This window comes from Colias philodice, chromosome 28, assembly GCF_061535455.1.
Source record: "Colias philodice isolate Cphi_HAF_F1 chromosome 28, ilColPhil1 Martin Lab GWU primary, whole genome shotgun sequence".
NCBI lineage: Eukaryota > Metazoa > Arthropoda > Insecta > Lepidoptera > Pieridae > Colias > Colias philodice.
Window position 1 is genome coordinate 4,249,345 of NC_143113.1, and position 19,231 is coordinate 4,268,575.

The 19,231-nt window shown below is 33.3% G+C and overlaps 3 protein-coding genes across 3 annotated transcripts; 1 reads left to right on the forward strand and 2 right to left on the reverse strand.

Annotated features, from left to right (window-relative positions):
- Positions 1-2,692: 2,692 nt before the first annotated feature.
- On the reverse strand, positions 2,693-10,170 carry LOC149476325 (uncharacterized). Its single transcript, XM_089712400.1, has 10 exons — positions 10,006-10,170; positions 8,402-8,508; positions 7,750-7,980; positions 6,219-6,395; positions 5,454-5,515; positions 4,975-5,125; positions 4,464-4,611; positions 3,710-4,094; positions 3,311-3,420; positions 2,693-3,014 (listed from the first exon to the last, which is right to left on the reverse strand). The coding sequence occupies exons 1-10, from the start codon at positions 10,049-10,051 to the stop codon at positions 2,893-2,895; spliced, it is 1,539 nt and encodes a 512-aa protein (XP_089568526.1). The 5' UTR covers positions 10,052-10,170; the 3' UTR covers positions 2,693-2,892.
- A 2,205-nt stretch (positions 10,171-12,375) lies between these two features.
- On the forward strand, positions 12,376-15,074 carry tsu (40S ribosomal protein S12 homolog tsunagi). Its single transcript, XM_089712051.1, has 5 exons — positions 12,376-12,578; positions 13,005-13,101; positions 13,460-13,577; positions 14,198-14,311; positions 14,897-15,074. Exons 1-5 carry the CDS (start codon positions 12,518-12,520, stop codon positions 14,999-15,001), a joined length of 495 nt encoding a protein of 164 aa, XP_089568177.1. The 5' UTR covers positions 12,376-12,517; the 3' UTR covers positions 15,002-15,074.
- A 1,611-nt stretch (positions 15,075-16,685) lies between these two features.
- Positions 16,686-19,198, reverse strand: RpL23 (ribosomal protein L23). The gene is made up of 4 exons (XM_089712065.1): positions 19,074-19,198; positions 18,800-18,883; positions 17,955-18,082; positions 16,686-16,903 (listed from the first exon to the last, which is right to left on the reverse strand). Exons 1-4 carry the CDS (start codon positions 19,084-19,086, stop codon positions 16,706-16,708), a joined length of 423 nt encoding a protein of 140 aa, XP_089568191.1. The 5' UTR covers positions 19,087-19,198; the 3' UTR covers positions 16,686-16,705.
- Between the last annotated feature and the right edge of the window lie 33 nt (positions 19,199-19,231).

Here is a 19,231-nt window from a genome sequence, read left to right on the forward strand (position 1 = left end):
AAAATAGTTGATACAAATTATGGTTTATTGCATAGATATGCAATTAATTATACCCATTACAAAATTAGTGGACAGTTGTATCTAAGCATCTAGAATACTTGCTTGTACTTTAATTATTATTGTATTAGTAATTTACTTGCTACATATTATTTAACTTGCCTACTCTAACACTAAGTGTGCCTACCTACTGAATATAAACATAAAAATGAAACAAAAGTCAAAACATTCAATTTACCTACACAAAGAATATTGTCTTATATAACAAGTTAATGAATTTGTAAGAGGGTTTTTTTAATTAATTTCTTCATTTTAACGAAAGTTTACAAAGTTAGGCAATAATTACTAAATTTTATGATCAACTAAAATAACAATTTTCTATAACAAATGTGCGCATTACTACAGCACTTACATTAAGTGCCATATCACACTAGCGGATTGCGAGCGGTTTCAAAGCGGAGCGGGTGCGCAACGAATACGTTGCGGGCGCGCAACGAACACGCCGCGGTTGCGCAGCGAATTCGTTGCGGACGCGTCATTTTGTATACTCTCGCACAAAAGCCAGCCCTTCCGCCTTGCCTAACTTCCATTCAATATTTCCATCGTTTCTGTAGCACTCAATTTTTTAACCGTACTGTGGAAATGCACTTACTTAACAGTTAACTAAAGATGTAATAACAACTGGAGTTGTTAAAAAAAGGTGCTATAAAATTGAATTACTAGGACTTTTAGAATGTACCATACATTCCAAAAGTATGTAACGACTGACCAGTATAATCTCTCCCATAGCAACGTATGTTATAAAGAGATTTTGTGAACCTAATTATGAGCAAAGTGATAGTGAGTTGCTGGTTGCTTGATAAAATTTTCTATTCACTGCTATTTATCTAATAATAAGATAGCCCTGTTTTAGTTAAGGAGCTTTAACATTTATTTCACTAATGAACTTTCTTAATGAGCAATTAAGTTATCTGATTGCATTTCGACCAAGATTTAATAGATAAAACAATACCCTAAACATTAACATGTTATGAAACTCGTAAAAAATAATGATCTCATAATTATTATACTATCACAAGTTATAAGTAACAACCAGCACGGATTCCATTTTGTTAATGAGTGTACATGACTGCGACGTAAACGTTGCGCATCTGCCACGCGTCCGCAACGAATTCGCTGCGCAACCGCAACGTATTCGTTGCGCACCCGCTCCGCTTTGAAACCGCTCGCAATCCGCTAGTGTGATATGTCACTAAGAGAAGTATTTTTATATTATTAGCCAATAGTTATTTAAGATAGGAAAAGGGGAATTTATTAAGAATTACTTTATACCACACACACATCATGAAAACATTGCATTAACAAAAAATACCTATGTCAAAATTAATACTACAATCGCATACAAATCATTCCAAATATACATTTTTGTAAGTTTATCATCAATTACATAATATCACAATTAACAATAAACTCGCAACAATTACAACTCGATTCATAACAACAACAAATCCGAAATACCGCCAAATTCAACTTCAACTTTGACGTAACTACCTGACGTTTGACACTGACGACCACAGACAACAAAACACACGCGCATAGACAATAAAGGTCCAGTAAGACGATACTATATTGGGAAATGACAGTTAGGGATTCAAGGACTCTGAAAAGCTATAGAGATGTCCTTGAAAACCTCACGCTATGCGCGCTTGAAGTACTGCTCGTCTATGCGTTTGGCCAACGCGACGAGGCTCTCGTGCCTTCGGACGGTCTCCGCTAGTTTCCTACACGGCAGGCGCGTGGTTATTATTGTGAATACGTGCCCGAACACAAGAGCGTCTAGCTCCGTCGGTCTGTAAAGAGAAAAATAATATTAAAATATATTTATTATACAGATATTTCTTAAACTGATAGTTTAATTACAAACTATCTTAGCTATATTATATACCATGATAACTATTGAAAATTTATTTTACACAGGCTATTGACTGATAAAACCTATGTAAAACATAATATCTAAACTATATTAGCTATGTTAGTGCTAAGGTACATATAAAACAGTAAATAAATAATAGTGTGAAAATACCACGTGTCTAGTTTAAATTAATTAACTTAGATAGTATATAAATGCCTACTCGTTATAAATTGACATACATATTAAATGATGAAGATCGTATTTTTAAGCTATCCATACTAATATAATGCGAAAGTAACTCTGTCTGTCTGTCTGTTACTCGATCACGCCTAAACTACTGAACCAATTTGCATGAAATTTGGTATGTAGATATTTTGATACCTGAGAAAGGACATAGGTTACCTTTAATTGCGAAATATGTACCACGGGCGAAGCCGGGGCGGACCACTAGTTTTTGTATATACATATCTATATACTCGACATTAATGAAACCAAAGCAACGTTCAAGTAAAATACTAAACAAATCGCTCCTCACCTTCAACTATTCAATATCCCTCAGTAATCGTAATATCAAACAAAAACAATTACGAAAAACAACTTTTAATTAAACCAACATGAATTTTATCAGAACATACTAAGTTAAATTAATTTCTATCACAATTAACACTTGGAATGTATTAAGTGGTTAAAACAACGTGACAAAGATATTTTAGCGTAAAAAAATAATATACAGCAAAATAACATAACAAGCATGTAAGTAGCATAACATATATAAGACTGAAACAAAAAAAATAATCTTTCACGATAAACTACTAATATTGCTTGCTCTGTCTTTGTTTATATTATCGTCCCCAAATTATACAGTTTATTGCATAAATCGATCAAAGACACGACAAATGGCTTCTTTTCATAATATGAGGCTTTTAAAACCGCCAAAATACCCTTGTCAGACCGAATACTAAATAACAGGCAATAAAAATAAATTAATCAATATCAGCAACAAGGAGTGGACTAAAGAAACCAGCATTGTCCTGTTTTAGCGACTTCAAGAAGCTGGCAACACTCATTTCATCGCTAGCGTCCATTTTTAATGTGGAATCAGACCCTGAAAGGTGATTTTATTTTATTCCGTTTTCTAAATTAGATAAAGAATAATTTAATCGAAATGTTCTGTAGTTTGGACCAATTTTTATATTTATGGGAAATACCTATTAATTATTATGATTCCAACAGGAATTATAAATATCCAAGTTCAATTGAATATTACAAAATAAGTTATCACCCCCATAATGTTGCCAGTTAAAAATACTAATGCTTTTTTATTTGAAACAAAAATTAAATTAAAAATATAGACCGAGCATCAGAGGTCAATCATAAATACAAAAAAAAAAACGTAAAAACCTCTAGATTCCAATCGAGACACACTTGACTTCACAGACGTTTTATTTTCAATACTTGAATTGCTTTTAGTTTTACTTCCGCTTTCATTATCTATTGTAACCGTTGGCCAGCTGATAAAAAAATCAATAAATAAATAAAAAAAAACTTATTCGAAAGAAAGTAGTATCTACTGTTATGCAAATATGTACTTATTAATCTGTTACTTTAAAGGGGCATAAAAAAATTTTGTAATCGCAATAATTGAAAAATGATAGATTTAATGGCGTTGTTTTTTCTACGAAATAAAAACTTTTATACATTAATAGAACTTTTCACCCGATACATGCCCACAACCTAGATTGCAATTAACTGATCTAAATCTCATAAAAAAACAAAATCCGTCATATTACAAAAAATTACCTAGATAAATTATTATCACCAACGTTCATAGCTTCCGACGCCAAGTGTTTATCTGTGACCAAACCATCGCTATCGTCCTCTATAATTTGTATCACATCTTCAGTTGTGGCCACAGATACACTATTCTCGTCTATGGTATCTAGAAACTCGTTGACACGTATGTAACTCTTATCTATGGTCGGGCAAGGAATGAACTCGAAGTTGTTTATGTCCCTTTCATAGACAATTTCATCTACATTGTCTATGACTTCGTATAGAATATCCGTTATGAAACTGTGCGATTCTTTTAGCTCGTTAGAATTATTTTGACCGTCATATTCGCATATAATGTTACCTTCTTTAGACGTCATTATGATCACTTGTTTAGAGGCGAACGGTTTAAAACCTGAATTAAATGTATGTTAAGATAAATCTTAATATTTATAGATACAAATTATCAATGCTACTGCTAAATATGACTAAAATAAGTTAGATAGTTAAATTACTACATTATTTTAACCAATTACTGATTTACTAAATCTGAAAATCACCATTTTATATCACAGTATATTCACACTAAAACTACCCTCATTAACTTTCTATAAAAACGACAAAGATGCGTATAAACTACGTAATTTTATTTTTGAAATCATTATTGCAACCGATATTACAAACATATTTACCCCTTATTAAAAAAAGCTACAAACTAACCATAATCTAACCGACTACCCTCATATCCTACTAAAAAAAATATCAAAAATACTAAAATATTAACCAAAAACGTCCTTATTGTACACAACGCTATCCTTGCTTATACTGCGTATGCACATTTTGGATCGTTTAGTACGAGACACGGCTCGTTCGGGGGAAACCCTCCTTGAGGATAGCTGGCAACCCTGTGTGACTAGATATTCTTCTTGCGGCTGTGTAGTTATTTATTTGTGTGAAAAAAATACATATTTACTATCACTCAGTACGTAGTATTTGTTCGAGATTTCTTAAACTTTTCAACAAGAAAAAAAACATTTTTTTTTTCAAAAATATTTTCTACGTATATCTAGTTTTCTAAGTCTTCAATTTCTACACCTACTTATTAAGAACGGAGATTCAGAAAAAAGAGAATTTTACTTTATTTATTTATAGTTATTTTAATAAAACACATTTCAAACAAAAAGCAAAAGAAAAACTTTTCATGTGATAAGTACATTAAGTATAGGTACCTACTTCTGACTGACAAATATAAAAAAATTATCATATACCGATTGTAAAAACTACCAAAAACGCACCGTCAATTTCATCATAGTCAACCCGGTCATCCGTCTCACGTGACGCAATAGACAACTTGTGATGGATTTTATCATAAGTGTAGCTTTTGGACCGTTAGCTGATAGTAAGGCTCGTATATGTCCATATACTAGAGCATCTAATGGAGTAGGTCTATATGGAAAAGGAAGGGAAGTAATAGGGCTAAGAAAAAGGATATAAAAGGAAATACTAATAGTTTAATTTTTATAATCAAAACTTACTATAAAAAGCTTTCCGCTGTCTGTCTGTCCGTATGTATGCTTAGGTCTATAAAACAACGCAACCGATTTTGATGCGATTATTCTAATAGATAGTTATATATCTAATGGATAGGTTAAATGGGATTGGATGGTTCTCGATGAAGATTTTTGTCTATAATTATTAAATTATATATTTTAAATATGTAGTTTTTTAATACCTATATATAAAAATAAAACTTATTGAAAAAATCTATACTCACGTTCCAAAGAAGTAATCCTTGTCACCAAGTCGCTGACTTAAAGAATTGCAGCATTGTTCCACCTGGAATAATTAATAAATACTACTTAATTATATAACACTAGCAGTGCCCCGCAGTTTTACCCGCGTGGCTCCTCTCCTGTTAGTCTTAGCATGATGATATTATAGCCTTCCTCGATAAATGGCTGGCTATCTAACACCGAAAGAATTTTTCAAATTGGACCAGGTGTTCCTGAGATTAGCGCGTTCAAACAAATAAACAAACTCTTCAGCTTTATAATATTAGTATAGATTCAATAAAATAGTCCGAGTTGATAAGTATTTTGTATATAAGACTTATTATTAAAGATTAATAAATAAAAGATTAATAATCATATTATTGAAGTTATAACTATTCTGGGATAATTTTGTGAATTGATGAAAATAATAAGAACAAAAGTACATATTGTTTATTTTTTTGTTTTAAATGTTAAAAGATGTACAAAACTTTCAAACATTTCAAACATTTCAAATATATGTACATATCACTACATAGTATAAAAAAAAGTCGCTTTCTCTGTCCCTATATCCCTTTGTATGCTTTAATCTTTAAAACTACGCAACGGATTTTGATGCGGTATTTTTTAATAGACAGAGTGATTCAAGAGGAATATTTCAGTATATAAAATATTAGGTTTTAGAAAAAGCGGGTGGTAGCCGGTATGCTGGTTTCAAAAATATTAAAATCTTAAAAAAAAAATATTTTTTTTTTCAAACCCATACTCACATCAGCCAAAACCTGTTCCAACGTTTTATCATACCAATGCAACGCTCTCAATCTCTTCACTACACTGTTACGTTTGGACCTCGTTTGAATCCAACCGAGGGGCCACGGGTACACGGACGAGTTGCGTATACGAGTCACCGTGTTGTATGTGTCTTGGTCTACCCATGATATGTAGAGCTGAAATTGTAATAAATATAAAATAAATTAATAAAAATAGTTTATTTGTTTCATAACAATAGTAATTTTTATTAATTTCATAGTAATAAATACAGGGTTACTTGTAACTGGACGTATTCCCGTCAAGAATAGATCGGGGAGCTCAAATGCAACAAATTTAACCCCCTTTATGTATATCCGAAAGTTAACGGTTTTCGATTTATATTTAACTTTGTGATTTTATATTATGATAAATCAAAAATATGTTTATTTTTAACCAATACTTATTAAGCATTTATTGATATGTTTAGGGGTTATTATATTATGTTGCTAAGTCCTCTACTAGTGAAAAATACGTTTAATAACATTTTACCACCCATTTATATTTATATTTTTTCAAAAATCACAAAGTTAAATATAAATCGAAAACCGTTAACTTTCGGATATACATATAGGGGGTTAAATTTGATGCATTTGAGCTCCCCGATCTATTCTTGACGGGAATTATACGTCCAGTTACAAGTAACCCTGTATAGTTAAAATAACACGCTTAAACACATCAGCGTGTTTACAATTAATATGGTTGGAAAAACTTGAAACCCAATTTTTATGGTAGATCTGTAAATTGTCAAACATATAATAAAATCGTAGGAAAGTCAAAACTGTACATTGAATATTTTTTTAAAGAATACTTGGGGTGTGATCTACAATAGATACCGAAGCCAAAAATATAGTTTTTAGAATTTTAGCCTGTTTATCCGGGCTAAACTCAAAAAGTACTGCATGGATTTGCATCAAATTTGGTACAGACATAGCTTGAGACCTGAGACCGGAAATCCAACGGGAACGGGAACTATGCGGGTATTAACTTTATTACGCGGGCGAAGCCGCTGGCGGAAAGCTAGTAATATGAATAAAATACTAACAATGTCATTAAAAAGTTATTGTAGTATGGAAGCTAACATACATATACATATAACAATTGTAAAATTCTTCCTTTATCTATTTTCAACTTAAACAATGTCGTTTTTTCCGACTACAATTATTATTATTAGCATTTATTTAATACAAACTAAAACAATTGTTTAATTCACAAAGTACTTATGTTACTATTACAAAAGTATATCCGAAATATCAAAATGTCAACAGAGAACCAAAAAAATTCAGAAAAATTTAGTACACAACAGTTTATGTAACTCAGCATTTTTTTTACACTTTAATCAGATTGGCTAAAATTTACAACATAATAACTGTAAAAATGTTTATTTTTTGCCTTATTTCATACATTATTTGCCAGTCTAACTAACACAAAGTAACCAAAACAGTCCCAACCTATAAAACCGGCCATAAATCTGTAATCACGCATTAAACTAACCTCAGCATTAACCAGCACATTAGTGATCAAGCTCATATACGCCCTCATCTCGGCCCGCTCCTCTGTACTCAATTTACTACATAAGGAGACCCCTTTGTTCGCAGCAAACTGCACTATTGGTTCCAACTCGGAGACCACAAACGCACCACACTTGATAAACGGCACTCGGCCAGAGGGCGACATGAATTCAGCGTTCCAACGCATTTCTACTTCGAATGGTAGGTTGCACATCTGAAAAAATATGTATATTATCTATGATGCCGTTGTACAGTGGCTAACATGTGCGTATAATCGAGTCTATAGTCCAGTTTGATTTTCGGAGATTACCCTACTAGAGGACACTTGATTTAATATCATCATGCTCAGGTGAAGAGCAATGTGGTAATACCCCCGGGTACAGCTATGACGTCACTAAATGGTACTGAATTAATCCTATTCTTTGAGCGAGCAGTTGAGACCGACTGCTTGAAGCCGCGACCACGCGATATACTATAGTCATTCATTCAAAGTCGTAGTCGCGATGGCTTCAAGCCGTCAACTGCGCGGTTGGTAGCGACAGCTCGAGCAGTCTGTGTACGTCGCTCAGCCGTTAACCGCTCTAGCTGTCTTAGTTGGAACAAATAACTACTAATATAATAAAACTCCAACTCACCTTTAAGAAAGCTTGTACCGCTAGACAGCTAGCATTGTCCGGTAGAAGTATTTGTTCCACTTCATATGGCTGGAATAGCTTGACGTTGTCCGGCCATGGCTCTTGTGCTGTAACGTTTTTTTCATTATTAACCACCGTCAATAAAGAAGGGGGTTTTAATTTTTGTTTTAATTTGAATTTATGTTTTGGAGAATGTATTTTTTAGCTTATTACTATTTCAGTTTATTATTAAAATAAAATAGCACCTTTAATATTATGTATGTGTGTATCAGAATAATATGTAAGTGTGTATCTTATTAAATTTTATATTATCTACCATTCTTATTTTATTAATAGTAAGACACAAATAATTTGGAAAATCCAAAAGTGCACGCCTCATAATTTTTTTTTAATAAATATTTATTAATTATTATTTTTGTTTATTTAATAACAATTAAACCTCATCGAATCAGACCCTGAAAAATGAAAGGGTTCTATTCCTGAGCATACTCAAGCGCAAGAGAAAAAAAAAGACTCGATTAGTAAAGTATTTCGGTCGCTATCGTGTTAACAAGAAAAAGGATCCGCACATACAGACGTCCAAGACAGAACTTTTTTAAACTGTTTTTTAACTAGTTTAAATAACAAAAATGACATCAAAAATATCATGAACGTTAAAAATAGTGTTTTTTCTTAATATGTGTGTGTATGTATTATCTTACAAGTGCAATGTATGATACATAAAGACATTTTAAGTTTGAAAAATCAGATGTTTTGCGCGAAGTGACAGTAGTACCCACCTCAACGCTTCGCTTATGAGGCGTGCAAAAATTTACAAATATGATGACTAATAGAGTTTGTTTTGGGATACAGTGCATGAGTCAGAGCCCTGGGACAAATACAGTAATTGGCAACAGTAACTGCCAAAATATGTTGTGTTACATTAACTTACACACACATCATAAGTATAATCAATAATTTAAAAAGAACACAAATTGTAGTGAAGTGATAGTTTATACTTGTGTAAAATTTTATGTCATAGCTATTCAAAATGGATACTTGAATGTGTTAATTTATTCTTAATAATTTGATATGAAAATGCCGGTCTGTGTTCTAAAACAACTTATTTATCTATGAATCTCATTATGACATTCAATATGAATTTTTATTAAGTATTTTATACAATTTCATGCTTAAATTACATCCTCATGCAAAATAGCCTACAAAGTAAACTAAAAAATGACTAGCATTGAATATTTCTTTAAATAAATCAAATTACTCACGTCCAAAGTGAGGTTAAATAAAATTAAATACACAGTAACAAAGTAAAACTCCCAAAAATAAACCTTTTTTTATATTAGTGACAATTCAAACCAATTCGTAACGCCATACAACAATTTTATAAAACACTCAAACTATACCAAATACGAAATCATCAAGAGGCATTTTTAAAGAATATCGCTGGCTTTACTGGCCAAAAAATGATGTAACAGAGGACGAACTGAAAAAGTAGATCAGACCGCGTCTAAAATTAAATAAATGTGTCAAACAAAAGAGAAATTAGGTGAAAACAAAATTATGTAACCTCGCGGCTCTATGTAAATACGAAATCGTACAGAACTTACCGCTCATGGATGTAATAATTGTATCTTTAAGAGACATTTCTGGCATTTCAATATTACAATATAATCAATAAACCACTTTTTCCTGTTTAAAATATTTTACAGAAATAAAAATCCAATTAATCAAAACAAGAACACATCCCGATATTATAGATAAATATAGAATTGACAAATGACGGAAATCAAAGACAAAAGTCAAAATATGACATTGATATTGTTTTTACTATTATTGCCACTTAAATAAGTAAATAAGTTTAGTTAGTAGATAAAAAAAAATGTTGTGTGGTTTTATGAAACCACGGTAAAAGTGAAACTTAGGCACAAAATTATCGTATTTGTACGATAATTATCGTACGGTTCGACCGTCACGCGACATGCGCTACACAGACCAAAAAGTTTGAGACGATGTAATAAAAGTTTCACTTTAAAAACAAATCCTACGGAAAGGGTTTAGAACACAAACTATCTTCTATATCTTTTTTTGGTAAATACATAGTTGAAAAGTGCGAAAACAGGTTCAGAGAAAAGCCTCACATCGCAGTATCAGTCACACATCAAAATAGTCCAATAACAAATGTTTTTATCAATAATATACAATACATTGTCGTATTACTAAATGTATGAGGTATTAATAAACTTACCCATTTGTATCAACTTTGTAATATTATCTCCAACACATGCTACATTCTTGTTCAGAAGATTTATACCAAAAGCAAATTCTTCGTCGTCAAAATCAAATGGCCTTTCTATGGGCTCCGCCTGTTTAGCGTCATTTGTAATATTTGATTTAGAATGTATTAACTCATTGTATTTATTAAATATTGCTTCTCCCACTCTACTTGCAGGTGAAGAAGAACGGGGTGTTGCAATTGGTGATTGAAATATCCATTCAGGTGATAATGTAGATTTTAATCTGGGTTCTTTAATATCTTTATCCCACATGTTGTAAACGCTCATTATTAATTTTGTTACGAAAATCCGAAATTATTTCTACTTGATTAATTTTAAAATTCCCTCGAAATCACGACATGACGTTATGCCAATAATTTCTCTGTTGTCATGATCAACATTCTTCATATTTACCTTCTATAATTAAAGAGGATTTCATAAATAAATTGTACCCACAATTGTACCTACTTGGCAAATATTAAATAATTTCTTCGATTTGTAGATAATAGCATCTACAGACGCTCCGATTTGGTTGGTGCCAACCATCCGACCACGACCAAATCGGAAAGTGTAGAGAGCGGTCGGTCCGACATAATTATTATTAATATTGGTTTGACGTGGTCGGATGCGCCGGCGATACCGACCAAACCAACTTCCTATCCGATCCAACCAAATTGGAACGTCTGGAAGCTTTGTTCCGACCAAATCGGCTCATTCCATAGAGTAATATAGGTAATTGGCTCATTCACATTCGCAACGCCGCCGGTGTAGGACGTCAACATGAACGCCGAGGGAGTTACGGTCACCGAACGTGACATATTAATAAAATAGCTGGAACTATATAAAGACTTTCCCTGTTTGTGGGACTTAAGTAACAAATATTACGCAAATAGAGATGCCAGAAATCAAGCGTATTTTATTATGTTAGAAGTATTAAAAAAAATTGACAGTGCGGCTACATTAAAAACCTTAAAAAATAAGTTGTAAGAGCCGCATATGACTGTAATTTTCTCTATTTCTATAGTAGAATTTAGCCCATTCTCTTCGTACTATGGTCAACTGACATATTACTCTATGGTCAACTGACAGCTGGAAGGCCAACCGTCGGACAATCTGTAGCAATGTTGGAATGGTTGCCTTGTCGGTTCCGATATGGTTGGCACCAACCAAATCGGAGCGTCTGTAGATACATTAACAAATAATTCTCATCTTATGGCTGGTTCACACTTTGATTAGTGCGAGTGCAGGTGATGAGTAGTACTACGTGTGGACAGCGACTGTTTAGTGCGAGTGTTTAGTAGGCTGTGTAGTAAAGTGAATAGAAGCGTGTTCTATTTTTTTGCGAGTGGACTGCGAGTAGCCACGTCCCGCGCGCCCTCCCTTCCCCCTCACTCGCAGCGGGCCTGCACTCGCACTAAACACCTGCACTCGCAGTCAATTGGACACTACTCGCACTACACACCTGCACTCGCACTAATCACTTGCACTCGCAGTCAATTGGACACTACTTGCACTACACACCTGCACTCGCACTAATCACCTGCACTCACACTAATCAAAGTGTGAACCAGCCATTACTTGCTCCTCATGAATAAATTAAATTAAAAAAAAAACAAGAAGATATTTTTTTAATGAAGCTCTATGATTTTTAATCTATAGACAATTGGTTTCTCGGTTTGTTTGGTTTGTTTGCGCCGCTTTCACTTTGACTGTTGACAGTTTGACACGCTTCGATCTCGTAGAACAAAAATTTTGTTAAAGTTTATGGTTTACGTGTTAAAAACGATTAATTAGTTATAATTTAGTATATTTAAGTTAATCGTATTGAACAAATTTATTAACTATAATGGCAGATGTTTTGGATATTGAAAATTCAGAGGAATTTGAAGTTGACGAAGATGGAGAGCGTAAGTTTATTTATCGTTTATTTGCATGATCTAATATTGTTTATCGCTATATTTAGTTTATTTACCATTTATTCTATTGTTTCAATAAACATTTCTACATCGTATAGATAAATTAACCAAATTAAACAAAACAGAATACAGTTTAGGTTATGTTTAATGGGTTCCGCGTCCCTAATTGTATTTATAAAAATAAACCATTAGGCTTTCGGTAAATTTTATTTAGAATATGAAGGTATATCAATATGACACGACGTGAAACTAAAATAAATTTATAAAACTATAACATAACAATAATAGCATTAATAATTTCAAACACGGACTCATTTTACGCTTTCTAATATTGTGATCTGGTTTCAAACGTTTATGAAAAATGAATTTCAGTGATATATGTACCTAGCTAATTAATACTTTTATCTGTGCTTCTAGAGGGAATCGCTCGTCTGAAGGAAAAGGCGCGAAAACGTAAAGGTCGTGGTTTCGGATCTGAAGGTGGTGGACAAGCTGAGAGGGGAAATAGGGGAAGGTATGAAACGATTTTATATATTTTTATCTGTGCAACCTTTCAAAGGATCAATACAATATTACAATACAAATCAATAATCATATTTAAACACACTTATAAGATTCATCTGTATGTTTGTATGTAACTGATTTTATTAGATTTGATTTAAACTCACTATAAATAGACAAACTACAATCAACCTTAGTATTCTTATGAAACACAATAATTTCATAAGTTTATTGTTCTGTGTTCTGTTTTTCACCATTTTTTATGAAAATTTGCAGATTGGTTATAACACAATAATTGTGTTAAATGTTCTGTGTTCTGTTTTTCACCATTACATATTAAAATTTGTCTTTTAAATACTCATTTTTCGCAGATACGACAGTTTAGCCCCAGAAGGCGATGGTAACACACCAGGACCACAGAGATCAGTGGAAGGCTGGATTCTGTTTGTCAGTAATGTACATGAAGAAGCGCAGGAGGAAGATATTCAGGTACCTATTTATTTTAGTACACTCATATTTACAAATATATTCCCTCATAAAGCGCGTCACACACGGCGAAGATACTATAATATTTTATGTTAAGTTTCTGTAATATAAAATATTACAGTATCTCAAGGTATCCGGTATCAGCGTTCTGACCATCATTTTTCTTTTTGTCATTGCGTACTTACTACTAAGACCCCTGTAGAACCGCCATCCTGTTACAAATGACCCGATTCCCGAAACACTGACACAAAATTTCGGGTCTGACACAAAATTAGAGAATCTTAACGTAAAATATTATAGTATCTTCACCGTGTGTGACACGCTTTAATATAATGCGTCTTGTATACACGGTATTAATGAGATCTGCCCCTTGTAATAAAGAAGCATTGTTCTTGAGGCAGATAGTTTATATTAGGTCAATGTAAGAATTTTCTTCATGGGTTGCGACCTGTTTTTTATTTCAAAATTGTTTAAATTCAAATCATTAAAATACATTCACCTATTTTTAAGGTTCAAATTGTAGTAGAATGTTCCACCTGCATTCTAAACATACTTGGTAAACATTGTTTAGTTTGATAGTTATAACTTATAATATTTTAACACAAGCACTTTTTTGTTGACAGAATCAATTCTCAGAATTTGGAGAGATCAAAAACATACATTTAAATCTGGATCGTCGTACCGGTTTCCTCAAAGGATATGCGCTAGTTGAATATGAAACATACAAGCAAGCAGCTGTAAGTATAAGATATTTAAAAATATTTTAAACTAGCATTTGCCCGCGTTTTCAAAGCAAACCCGCATAGTTCCCGTTCCCGTGGGATTTCCGGGATAAAACCTATCCTGTGTTAATTCAAGTTACCCTCTGTATATGTGTTAAATTTCATTGTAATTGGTTCATTAGTATTTGCGTGAAAAATACACATTACATACAGTAACATACATCCTGACAAACTTTCGCATTTATAATATTAGTAGATAGTAATAGGATTTACGTCGAGACAGCATTTTATGGTATGATTTTTGTGTCTGCAGAAGACTATATAGTGATATAGTCTACTTTTTATAAACATCTAATTTCAATGGGCAATCAAATTTATTTAGCTACTAGCGGTCCGCCCCGGCTTCACCCGTGGTACATATTTCGCAATAAAAGGTAGCCTATGTTCTTTCTCAGGGTCTAAAGATTGTCTGTGCCAAATTTCATCAAAATCGGTCCAGTAGTTTATGCGTGAAAACCATACATACATACATAATTACAAACCTTTCCTCTTTATAATATTAGTACTTATAGATAAAAATTAACCTATTACTTTTTTCAGAGTGCACGCGAAGCCCTAGACGGGGCAGATATCTTGGGACAATCAATTTCAGTGGACTGGTGCTTCGTTAAAGGCCCGACAAAGGGGCACAAGAAGCGACGATAGTTCTAGTGTAACAGTATATTTATATTCCAAGAGTAACTATGTGTTTTATATTTAAATAAAAATTTTGACCGTCTATGTGTTTTTCTTTAAACCTTATAATTTTTATGGTATGAGAAAAAGTTTAATATGAATGAATAAAATCAGAAACTTCGAGTCAGACACGCGACACATCGTAGTTCTGTACCCGCCAAATAATTTCGTAGCCAACGCTAAGTATGCAAGCGCACCAATTTGCGCCTTTTTCAGTGACTGATTTTAAATACGTAACTTGCTACATTTTGTTGCGGTTTGTAATCGCTCGATTTTTTTAGTGCCCTCTGTAATAGCACAATCACATAAATACTATAGGCTCCGCACGCACCGTGTAGCGTTTAAACTGAATTCGGATTTTATCCAGTCTCGACTTGCAGAGCGCCACAAATCATAGCAATAACACGTTACTCGCTTGAAATCTGGTGGTATTGATATAAAATTAAACAAAACGCCAGCCGCACTCTGCAGTATATTATGTGGTCCGTACGTTTTGAAAAAAAATACTCACCCATCCAATTTATAACTGCGCCAACTATTGCTTAACCTTCTTTGAAAATTTCAAAATTCAACCAGCTAAGTTCACGATTCACGAGATACCTACCATTGCAATTTGATCAATTTGTTTGCGGATAAGGTTGAAAAAAAGACGTGGCACTCGGGGACTGCCGCGGTAAAGCTTTTGCATAGCATGCCATCAAGCCACACCTCCGAGCCCGTCGGAGTGGGGAGCGTGAGGTTTTTTCGTTACGGAATAGGAGTGGTAGTATTTTTTAACCGCAAGATTCCTGAATGCAAAGGTATATACTTGAGGCATTTCTATGTAGTGTAACGTTCTTGCAAATTATCGATGCTATGGCGTATTGCTCACTGAAAGTGCATTTGCCCGGAAAAGTTCGTTCATCCTTGCTCTAGGATGTAATCTGCACCAATATCCGCACACGAACTTTTGTAATTTGATAAATTGGTGATGGCAGAGCCCTTCATTTCGCCCTTGTTTTTCACTATCACCCGCATTATTTATGAATAAAATAAAAATAAAAATATGTAGGTACCTACACTAATATTCAAAGAAAAGTTGTTCCCGACCATAGACTTGCATGTTTCTGCTTACGAATAATAAATGTAATAACTATATCCCCATCTCTACAACACAGTGAATCAGTGTGGGATGACTAAATTGTCTAATTTTAAGTATGTTTTAGTAACTTTTTAATTATTTATTTATTTTTATGATTTTGTATAAGTACAATAAAGGTAGAAAATAAAACAGCTTATAGATCTTAACTTATATTCAAGCGATAGAGCGTTAGACGCGATACGAGGCCACAAGTCTGCACATTCCTTGGCCACTGGGCCAGTGATGGCCGAACCCTTCATCTCGCCCTTGTTGTTCACTATCACCCGCATTCAGCATTGTATAGTTTATGAACCATTACCAGCTCAAAAGTTATTATCGACCATAGATAGTCTATGGTCGATAATAACTTTTGTTACTATTGTTACTGACCATAGACAATTTAATATTATATTTACGACTATTTCGATCTCTACAACACGTGAATCTTAGTGAAGGCAAGTAAATTGTCTATCTGTAAATATATTTTAGTAAGAACACATTTTTGTATACAATAAAGGCAGAAAATAAAACAGCTTATAGATCTTAACGTATATTCAAGCAATAGAGCTAGCGTTGGACGCGATACGAGGCCACAAGTCTGCACACTCCTTGGCCACTGGGCCAGTGATGGCCGAACCCTTCATCTCGCCCTTGTTGTTCACTATCACCCCCGCGTTGTCCTCAAAGTATATGAACACCCCGTCCCTCCTGCGGAACGGCTTCCGCTGCCTGATCACTACTGCTGGCATTACCTGGAATGTTTTCAATTTGGAATATTATACGAGTAAAAGGTAAAAAAGTGTTCAGTTTTGTTACAAGAATTATCTGTAAGGAATTTTATAATTCAGAATATAACTATGCATTATACAAGTTAAAGGCGAAAAAGTGTTTGGTTTTATTACTTTTGGGAAATATATTTGAATTGTATTAATTAGTGTTTTATTTTACTTTCCTTGAAGAATTATCTGTAAGGAATTTTATAATTCAGAATATAACTATGCTAGGCTATTTCAAGAGAGTGTAAAAATATATAAATAATACTACATTTCCATCTCTACAAGAATAGATATGAAACACAATTTCTACTATCATATTAAGTTATTTAATAGTAGAATATAGTAAATGATAACTATAATCAAGTTGAACCCAGTTAGTTAAAATATACACACATAGTTACATTTATGGATGTTTGTTACTCTTTCACGCAAAAACTACTGAACCGATTACAATGAATTTTAGCACACATATAGAGGGTAACTTGGATTAACACATAGGATAGGTTTTATCCCGGAAATCCCACGGGAACGGGAACTATGCGGGTTTATCTTTGAAAATGCGGGCGAAGCCGCGGGCGGAAAGCTAGTATACAATACTTTCCCATCACAAATCATCAAGCCTTTGATAAAATCGCTCAGTCAGCCAAGGTGATATCAACATACTGTTTATAACAGCTCTGTTTGAAATTTAGCGAAACCATTGGTGTATCATCATTGCGATTTTAACATATAACTGAGATTTCGAACCAAAACTAATTTTTTCATTAAAATTGATAAATATTGAGACAAAAACATGCATAAAATTACAAGATTTGTAAGTAATACAGCTATGAATAGGATTGATTCTGTGCCATTGATATCTGAAAATTCAGGGTAATACTTAAATTTGATGTAGGCAAAATGAAAATATCAAAAATCAATAATTTTCAATCCTATTTTACAAATGACATTTTACACGAAATAATCACCCAACAATCAATGACGTTCCTATTCTTAATTGATTTGTGTAGTAAAGAGAAATAATCACCTTTTTCCTGAGTTCCGGTTTACCCTTCTTAACGGTAGCAACAATCATGTCCCCAGATCCAGCGGCTGGCAATCTGTTGAGACGACCCTTGATACCTTGCACGGCAATCACATACAGGTTCTTGGCTCCTGAAAGTTTTAAATAATTTTGTAATAAATACTAAGTTTTTACATCACTACATAGTATAAAACAAAGTCACTTTCTCTGTCCCTATTTCCCTTTGTATGCTTAAATCTTTAAAACTACGCAACAGATTTTGATGCGGTTTTTTTTAATAGATAGAGCGATTCAAGAGGAAGGTTTAAGTATATAATTTATTAGGTTTTAGACAAAGTGGGCGAAGCCGCGGGCGGTAAGCTAGTTTATTTATATAATTAATAGGAATAAAATTTACTGCTAAGAGGTGTATATGTTAGTTATTGAATATTATTGAAAAAGTTGCACTAAACATTAGTAGTAGTATGTTTGTTTGTTGTTTTAAGAACTTTCATTGTTTGAAATTGACCAAAAATTTGTCCAGTAGGCTCTTCATATTGCTTTATCAATCGATGGTAAGCTTATTCCACAGACATTTATAAATTATAACCTACAAGTAATGAAAAATCATATCACATTAGTCACATTTCCATCACGAGTCAGTGTTTCCATGAGTTTTGAAAATCAAAATGATTCAATGAGTCAATGAAAATTAGGACTAGAAAACTTCAGACACAGCCAAGGAAAATATCATCATTAATCAAAACACTACCTTTAGTGTTTTCGATTGTGATCATCATTAGTTTGTCCAGACCCGAGTGCATACATGACAATTTTAGGTTATAAAGAAAACAAAATATTGAAAATACCTGTGTTGTCGGCGCAGTTAATTACTGCTCCCACTGGGAGACCCAGTGAGATGCGGAACTTTGCTCCCGCGGAACCTCCACGTCCTTAAAAAGAAAAATACACCATTTACACCTCGCACAAAAACATATCACATGAAATACAAAAATCGACCGGAACGTGAAATAAACATGCAATCACATTTAATACAGTATTAACAATCATTTTTGAGTGTTGATTGCGCATTATTTGATAATTTCACTAAGATTTAATCGGATTTTTTAAGAATTCACGAACCTCTCTTAGACATTTTGTTGTGTCAATTTAAAAAGAGGAATCTAAAAGAACGTCAAGTTGAAGTTTCGTCTTTGGATTGCTTTTATTTTCGTTCAGAAACCTAACTGTCAGCTATTGACAATGACGGACTAATTTTGTAAATACAATATTTACACAAC